Source organism: Solanum pennellii, chromosome 12 (genome assembly GCF_001406875.1).
Source record: "Solanum pennellii chromosome 12, SPENNV200".
Taxonomy (NCBI): Eukaryota; Viridiplantae; Streptophyta; class Magnoliopsida; order Solanales; family Solanaceae; genus Solanum; species Solanum pennellii.
The window spans coordinates 11,048,041-11,057,982 of record NC_028648.1 but is presented as its reverse complement, the minus strand read 5'-3'; the positions used below and the strand labels follow the sequence as shown (position 1 = coordinate 11,057,982).

General features: G+C 27.3%; 1 protein-coding gene across 1 annotated transcript; it reads right to left on the bottom strand.

Moving 5' to 3' along the window:
* Positions 1–1,481: 1,481 nt before the first annotated feature.
* On the bottom strand, positions 1,482–3,608 carry LOC107006806 (polygalacturonase-like). The gene is made up of 4 exons (XM_015205324.2): positions 3,112–3,608; positions 2,236–2,525; positions 1,927–2,155; positions 1,482–1,837 (listed from the first exon to the last, which is right to left on the bottom strand). The coding sequence occupies exons 1-4, from the start codon at positions 3,547–3,549 to the stop codon at positions 1,619–1,621; spliced, it is 1,176 nt and encodes a 391-aa protein (XP_015060810.1). The 5' UTR covers positions 3,550–3,608; the 3' UTR covers positions 1,482–1,618.
* Positions 3,609–9,942: the final 6,334 nt, after the last annotated feature.

The following is a 9,942-nucleotide window of genomic DNA, read 5'->3' as shown; positions in this document are numbered from 1 at the left end:
TGAATTCAATTGATTCACGAACTAAATACGTAGGAAGAAAATTAATTCATCAAAACCTAATAGAGATGGGTTTAAGACCAATGTGGTTGTCTATAAAGATGGTAATTCAACCTATGTGATTGAAGATCCTATGAAGTAGGTTCAGATGGGCGATAACAAGTCAATACTGACACTGCACACAACTGAGAGTGCTTGAATTTGTACTGAAATGAGGGATGAGTAATTTACTCTTAATGAATTCATAGTCCGTAATTAAGAATGATGTATTTAAATCATTATACACTCGATCAGTTCACATATATGAGAAGTGAAGTGTGGCGCTCCTATGAGACTTTGACCTAGTTCTAGAGCTCTCGTGAATATCAGGCACACACATTGCTTATTGGCGCAATACCACGTTGAACAATGAAATTATTGAGGTCAAATGACGATTGATAAAGCCTTTGATTTACAATAAAATTTATTGATTCATAAAAATATTATATTTCACCAATAATTTTGTTAATTAAATTTTAGCAATCTAAATTTGATTTGTAATCCGAACGACACCATATTTATTGCCTTGTCCATGAAACCCAACAAGTTGTAATACTCTTTTTACGTCACAATTGAAAACAAATGGCTTCTTGGACGAAGCTTTATTATCCAAGTGCCCGTCAACATGTCTTCTTTCCTGTAAATAACTTTCAAGATGTCTTCTTTCCTGTAAATAACTTTCAATTCCTTCTTTCAAGTAAGATTAAATCCCAACAAATTTTCTCCACTTACTCTTGCACTATCTCTTTTATCTTTCTGTTTTAAGTTAATTAATTATTTTGACATTAATTTCTTATTTTATTTTCACTAATAACTTGTTGATGTTAATTAATTTGATGATTCATGTTTTTCTATTTAAATGTGGAAGATTTGTTTAGTCTTGAGAAAACATTTCATATCGTTGAGATAGTTTCTCAAGACAATGCCTAACAAAATTCAAGTATTAATCTTCTGCACTAATATTTATTATCATCATGGTAATATTATCTAGTTTCTAATATTATTATTTTACTAAATAATGCTCCCTCATTTTCAAAAAGAATAATCTGGTTTGACTTGGCATAAAGTTTAAGAAAATAAAGAAGACTTTTGAATCTTGTGGTCCTAAATAAAAGTTATGTGAAATGTACAAAACTGCCCTTTAATCTTGTGGCATTAAACATAATACTTGGAAAGTTAAAATTAAAATATTACCAAAAAATGAAAGAGGTCATTCATTTTTAAACTGACTAAAAAGAAAAAGAGGTCGTTCTTTGGTCATTCTTTTTTTAAAGAAAGAGAGTAAGTTATATTATTATTGTGTTATTTGCATTGTTCCCCGGAGGAATGATTACCACAAAATTTCATTTTCTATTTTAAAAAATGTTATAGTTGAAGAAGTTAATTATGTATTATTATACTACTATATATCTCTCATTTTAATCCTTGATTTGCACCCACAAGATTTTTCCACCAAACACAACTTCTAATTAAAAATAATTGCACTTGTGAACTTACATTTTGTATTAATATATAATATGGTCTCTACCTTGCTTGTAACTAAATATTAAGCCATTAGTTTAATCAATATTTTCTAGTTAAACTATAAGCAACTATTTGGTTTTTGAAAACCAAAAGCTCTTCCTCCAGCATTAGCACAAGAAGCTTCAGCTGGTTGATTTTTATAGCTAAGATTTACATCTTCTAGTGATATCCCACTACATGGATATTTTTTGCTACAATCAAATTTCACCGCAACTTCCGTCGCTGATGTTCCACGTATGTCTCGATACTTTATGTCACTGATCTTTACACCCGAGCCCTAAATATAATTTTACGAAAACAAAAAACAATATACATAAGAAATAGTCTATAAATGTAAAAATAAACAACTAATAATTAATTACTTACTTGGTGAGGACAATTTTCATTGTTAGGGCAATAATTTTGATCAATAATAATAGGGTTTTGAACATTCATCATAACAATATGTTGGAAAAGAATATTTTTGACAAATCCATAGCTTGATCTTGCCCATGTTTTTACTCTCAATCCATTTTGTGTTCCTTTAAACGTTACGGTTTTAACCGTAACGTTTTGTACTCCAGGTTCTTGTAATTCCCAGCCTAAACTCCCAATGCTGTGGATTAGGTAAAGGAATCAAAACAAGTACTGAACATCGTTCATATAAATTGAGACGGAAAGAGTTATGATTGAAACCTTATTCCATGACCGGGCCCACATGCTATGTTTTCAATCCATAAGTTAGAGGTGCCAGGGCCAATTGAGATGCAATCATCTCCAGTACCAATACGTGAGTTCATTATTGTAACTCTAGATGAATATTGGACGTGAATACCATCAGTGTTTGGACTGTTTCCTGGCGCGGAGATCTTTACTCCTTGTAGCTTCACATTTTCACAATTATCTACCAATATGTGGAACATTTGGCTATTTTGTGATGTTAATCCAATGATATTTATGTTGCTTGAGTTCGAAAATGTAACTCCCTGAGAAATAGCAAATGCATATAGATTGTTAGAAGTACTCTGTCTGTTTCAAAAAGAGTGTCCTGGTTTGACTTGACACGGAGTTTAAGAAACATGAAGAAGACTTTTGAATCTTGTGGTTTTATATTAAAGCTATGTCAAATGTACAAAATTGTCCTTTAATTTTGTAGTCTTAACCGTGTCATGTGGAAAACTGAAATTAAAATGTTATCAAAAAAAGAAAAAAGTCATTCTTTCTGAAACAGACTAAAAAGGAAAGTAAGTCGTTCATTTTGAACAGAGGGAGTATTATTTTTTCACAAATAATCTACACTACTTTTAATCATATACTCCCTCCGTCTCATTTTATATGAATTAATTTGACTTGACACAAAATTTAAGAAAAAAATAAAGACTTTTGAAAGTTTTGATCTAAAACAAGTAATACATAGATACTTGTATGACTATAAATCGTTTAATTATTAACAATAAAATGAGTATTTTAAAGTTAATAAATTGTTACTTAATATAGAATCGTAGTGTCATTCTTTTTTGAGATAGACTAAATAGGGAGTAAGTCATAATAAATGGGACAGAGGGAGTATACCATTGTTCCTTGAGGACAATTGTTGCTAGACGTTTTGCAAGCCCAAAGACTAGTAGCTTGTCCATCTAAGGTTCCTCCATAGATGGAAATTCCATCAACTCGTTCAAATTTGATCCAATTTTCTTCGTCTCTATTGACATTATAATCCGATGGAGCTAGAATAGTGCCATCGATACGTAAGGTAATAGACTTACTCTTGCATTTTTGGCCTTGAAAATATGCATTTTTAAGCAAGTAACTTCCTTGTGGTATGTAAATGGTGGATGGGCTAGTTGATGCACATGCTGCATCCCATGCACTCATAAAGGCTGTCGATGAATCGATTTTGCCATTCGATTTTGCTCCATAGTTTTTGATGTTATATATAGCAATGGAAGAGTTGAAGAGCAAGAAGAAGATTGTGAAAAAGAGTGGGAGATTTTTGACTAAGAAACTCATTTTTTTAGCTTGTTTGTGTTATTTATTCAATAAGTCACAAAGTTGATCAAATGTTAATTGGAGGGTGGATGTGGAACTGAAGATGGATTTGGAAGGAATTTATAGACTTTAATTTGTGTTAGTCATCAATCTTAACGTCTTGCCAAACCCTCCATTAAAAAAAAAAAAAAACTCTCAGTGTTTCATTTATGTGACAACATTTGACTTGACACAATATAATAACAAAGATTTTTGAAATTTGTGATCTAAAACAATTTTCAGATATTCGAGTGGCTGATCAGAATCATTTCGTTAAAAAAGATATATATTTTTAATTATAATAAAATGATATTCTTTTTAAAACTAATTAAAAAGAAAAAATGCCATGTAAAACGGTACGAGATAGTAGGAGAGAAAACTATGTTGATCCTTTAAGACGTTGACGTGAGTTAGGTTTTGGGCAACTATAATTCATATTTGGTCTTGTTGAGGAAGACTTTTTAGTCTAAAATGTAACATTATTAAGTCGATAGCAAATTGGATTTCTATATGTTTAACGGAAAAGTTAGTTACATGAAGACTTTCTGGCACATAGAATATGTATCATTAATTAGTTATTAATTATTGGCAATTTGGCATAATACATAAATATAATAATTTAATTAGGCTTTGTAATTTTTTGTGTAAATAGTAGATAATTAAATTTGTATAAAATAAAATAAGTAGACACACACGTCCTATATGATATAATATGCTATAGTATAATATGCTATTTTGAGTGTATCTCATCACATGAATTACCATGTAGAACAGGTGCGATTACTTGTTATAACTCTGTACTCAATTTAAGAATTTTATTATATTTTTCTTTGTGCCTTAGTGTTAAATACCATATGAAGTAATGTAATAAATGGGCTATGCCCAATTTTGAATTTTAAAAAACACTATATGAAGTAATATAAGTCAAATTTAGAGTTATAAAACCATATATATTAATAAGGTTAATTTGGTTTAGGACGTTTTAAATAAATATGAATTGCGTAATATGAAGCGAAGGGAGTATATGGCTATATATGAATTTTTTAAAATTTATGATATTAAATATATCATAATATTTGTCTGGTTATAATTAAAACCTTTCTATTAAAGGCAATATTGAAAGTGTAATGTTCATTCAATAAAATGATGTTATTCTTGTAGGAGTGAAGTAAAGAAGAAAATGTATGAAATAAATTGAAACACACTAAAAAGGTATATATTTATCAATTAACTATAAAGAAGTTCAACAAAAGTTCAACTACATGAAATTTAACAATATTACATGTGGATATCTTTTTCAACAAGTATTTCTTGAAATCACACTCACATTTTCAATGATAAGAAGTCGTTTATCCACTTCCTGCATTAGGTATTAGCAGTTGGTATTATCACTTATCCGATTTGGATTGACTTTTGGCTTTTGACGATTGACTTGTAAGACAAAAGTAATAAACTAAAACTCATAACTTATTAATTTTTTACTTATTTTTATTATTTTGACTTAAATCAGTGTTTAAAAATGTATTTTAAATATACACAACTTACAAACACATTAAATAAATCAATTCAAACAGACTCGAAATACTTTAATTTTTAATTAAACCTCATTAAAATTTCCTCCTAGTTCGATAGAAACAATATGATGATATGAATATTTATTTTTTTTAGAAAAGAAACCTAATAATCTTTTGTTGTTGTTCTCTTTCAGAAAGTAGTTAAACTTACTTCCGGACTGGTAATGTGTCAATATCATAATCTAAGTTTCCATAATGAAGTCATTGCTATAGAATATAATATATATTCTTAAAGGAGAATTGGAAATAAATGAAGAGAAAGGGAAACAATTTTTATTGGGTCCTTTTTAAGCGCGGGTATATATTAAATAGACATAATTACATAAAAATTAATTTTCTTTAATTTGATTTTATTTCACATTAATGTCCTCCAACTAAGAGTGTACAAAATCGAACTAAACTGTAAATCGAGTAAAAAAAAAAAAAACGGACTAATAGTTGGTTTGACTTGGTTTGATGTTGAAAAAAAATCCAACTATATTTGGGTTGATTTGATTTTAACTAAAAAAATCAATCCGAGATCAAACCAACCTGCTATTATATATATAATTTTAAATTTTATTTTATACATAAAATATTTACTTTGATATAATTTTTAAATATTTCTATACTTTTTCATAGTTGTTATCTTTTAGTATATTATTTCAAGTTTAAAATTTAGAATTTTGAATGGTTCCATAAAGATTATAGTCCAGAGATGTTGATAGTTATAATAAAACTTAAATGAAAATCAAATTAATACTAATGCAAAAAAAAATTAATTTAATACTAAAAATGATATAATATTAAATATTTGTTCTTTTTGGTTTTACATTGGTTTAGACAATTTAAATACATAATCTAATTTTAATTTTTTTTAATATTTAGTCGTGTAACTAATACTTATTAAACTAATTTTAGCATGATTTAATACTTTTAAATTATGATAATTTTCGTTATGACTTGTTAATTTGCAATATTTATTTTACGCGATTTCATTATTATTATTATTATTATTATTTTTGAATAATTTAGTGTCAATAATCGTATAATTTGTTTGTGTTATTTTCTTAAAAAAACCCTTAGATAGTTGTATATTAGTAGAACTGAAGAAATATTTGAAGTACAAGTAAATTATATGTTTGTATGAGTACTTTACCAAAAAAATTCGAAAAAATTTGATAACCTGAAAAACTTGAAAAACCCGAGGTTGAAAAACCCGAATTTTATTGATTTGGTTTGATTTATAGATTTAAAAATCCTACACAAATGTTTTGGTTTGATATTTGAAAAATCCGAACCAACCCGACAATTTACACCCCTACCTCCACTTTGGGCGTACATAAGTAGACACTTAAAATCATATAAATTGAATAAATAAACACACATGCCCTACGTAAAACATGACAATCTGTGTCCTACGTAGTGTCCTATATGCATTATGCCACATAGGATTCATGTGTCTACTTATTCAACTTTATATTAGTTTTAGTGCGTACGTACACTATCCATAATTGGATGATATGAATGCAAAATGAGGTCAAGTAAAATAACATATTTATATATCATGCCTATTTGTTAACTTTCCTTCAAATTAATAAAAGTAGTGAAATCACTACTAAAAAATGTCTATAAAAAGATGGAGGCTTTTATCTTTTATCATATATTATTATAAGCGGGAAGCATCAAAGTACAATGTCGGATTACTATTTTACCCTTATATAAATAAAAATATTTAATTAACAAAATATTAAATAATAATCATATCATATTGTACTTAAAATATATATTTTACATGAAATAAATACATTAAAAAATAATTATTCATTAATAATCTTCTAAAGAAACTGTTGTCTCTTTGCATTCCCCACTATGATCCTTGTCTTTTCATTTCATATATGTATTTCTTCTTGCTTTTTACATTCTATTTTATTATGAGTTTGATAGAGAGCATTGGAACATTTTTCTTTTGGATGCTGCATTGTGCATGTTATTTTAAGTTATTTTTTATTTTGTTTCTTACTTCTTACCTATAATATAGTTTATGATGTTTGACTGATGTTTAAGATTTTAATAAAAATAAAATTTGTAATTTTGTGTCAATAGCTTATGAGATGATTTTTTTTTTTGTTATAGGGAAAATCAATTTATGAGATGCTTCAGTGTCGATCGCATAAAACTGTACTTTGAGTTGTGCCAATACAAATGAGGTAAGTCACTTTTCGTTCTGACATGATTTTTTTTATTAGCATAATTCTTTGTCTGTTTTTTTTTACTATTATTATTATTATAGTTTGTCAATAGTAGGTCAAATTTATTGAATTTTCATATGCAGATTCATGTGAGTTATTTGTGTATAAAACTAATTAAGTATTTAATTTTGATAACAACCATCATAACCCAATAAAAGTAAAAAATGTATTTATGAGCTTTGGCATGTTGAGTGATGTGATATTCATTGCCTATTCAGCTTCAATTTCTTTGTTTGAATTTAAATTTTTTAATGGAGTTTTCATCCAAAAGAAAGAAGGGAGGATAACAACCATGTTAAGAAAAAAAGGGAATGAATACAATATCATATTTTGGTTATTTTACTCATGAAATTATATTAACTTTCTTTGCTTTAATTTTAGTTGATTATTTTAGTTATTTGATCCATAGTTTATTCCTCCCTTTCTCATTCAGAATTTATATTACTCATCACTCAAATGTTATAATATTATTTTTATCATTTTTTTTATTTTTCAAGTACAATTTTAACAATACAATTCCACAAAATATAAAAGAAACGTTGAATTTCTTTTTTAACAAAAATATATTATAATTGCGATGAGTCATATCAAATGAAGTTTGTTTAGAAAAGTAATATTGGTTGTGGTGGTAAGACAAGGTTTAATTGATGATATGAGTGTATTAAGTTTGTAATCTATGAATTTAATTAACTTAATTATTTTTTAATCAAAACATAATATCTATATAAAAACTATTAAAATTTGACAATTCATATCAAATTTTAACTCATAAACTAAAATTAAAATCAATTTAGTACTAATTAAGAATCTTCAAGATTACACTTTAGATATTAGATGTCATTGATTTTTGAATATATATATATATATTATATATTGATGCAATTTATAAAAATATTTATGCTCACTGAAAAGGGGTACACGCGCAATGTGCGTGTCCAAATATTAGTCTAAAAAAATCAGGAAAATTTGCAAAATTTATTTTTTAATAGTGATTGGTATTAGTAGAATTTATTAGAATGTTGATTCTAAATTTGCGATATATACCAATTTGATCAACTTTGAACAAAAAAAGTGTTGCACCTCATTTTAAACTGGTCAAAATGCCTCAATTTATGGCTATGTTTCCTTTGATTTTAGTTCACAATCATTACCTAATTTTAGAAAATGTTAGGAAATATATTTGCTTTGATGATATGTCCCTATGTTAGTCCAAAATTGTGAAATTCTAGGTAAGAGTTCTATTTATTATGAGAGGTAAATGTTAGATATTTTTTAAAATTTATCGCGAGATAATTCATAAATATAGTTAGATATATAACAATAACCAATAATCAATCAATTTGTCTAGTCGTATAGGCGAAGTCTGAAAAGATAGAGTATATCAAAGCTACTATCCTCGGGCCGAGTAACGGACAGCAAAATATAAAAATAAAGAGGACAGAAAATAATAGAAAAAGCATAACACATTATCCAAACAGGACCAATAAGAACAAGCAACTTATGATAACCGAAGAACTAAGAGAAAAATGCCACTACTACTAGTATAAACATTGAAATATGTACAATGTATTAATTTGTCACCAAGCCTAACTTTTTACCTTAACATGCAAATTAAATTCCAACAAGAAAGTGTTGATTCATGGAAATTTTCCTACGGGTATTATAGTAAAATCAACATGAATTTTACTATAAAATGAAAATCGATGGAAAGACATCATAAGTAACTCTTACATGTGGATTTATATGATCCATAGGGTAATTTATTTGGGAAAATTACAATTTGCCCACATCGTAAGTAACTATCAAAATCTTTGTGATTTTTTTTAAAAAAAAGCAAAACTTCATATTCAAACAAATTTTCTTGCGGATTTATGTAGAAATATTTTCTAGCAAATTCTCATTAAGATCCCCAAGTAAACTAGTAGGAGTCTGGAGATGAATTTTTTTTTGAAGCAATATAACGACTCGATCATTCGTTACTAAAGGGTATATCATGCGGAATCCTAAAAATCTAAAAGCAAAGTGCAAGGATTTTCAAAATTTGAGCGCGCTCTCAATACTTGGTTGGGTAAGTATCAAATAAGACCTTCTTTTTTCTACTAACCCTATTTATGGAGGTTTCTTCCACTCTGACAAGGATAAGAAAAATACACGTTACTTTCTTATAGAAGAAAGTCACGTTTCTTTTCTCCTAAAATTAAGATTTTGAGATCTAGTTAAATATAGGAATCACATTTTTTTCCCTCTAGAATTAAAATTTTGAGTTTTAGTTAAATATAGGCATTGTAGGGACCACAAAATTTAATACTGATGCTTCCTATTATAGAAATAACTTCAAAAATTAATTTTGAATTATTCTTACCATAATAAATTACAAATGATTCGACTAGAAATTCTTGATTGCCCTCTTATATTTATATTTCGAAATTTCTCATTAAATATGTATGTAATTCCCCATGTTCATAAAATTACAGATACTAATCAATAAATTAAATTATTGACGAATATAATCCAATTGAATAATTTTCTCTGGAGCAATGTTATTGGATTAAAAAATATACTTGCAAGAT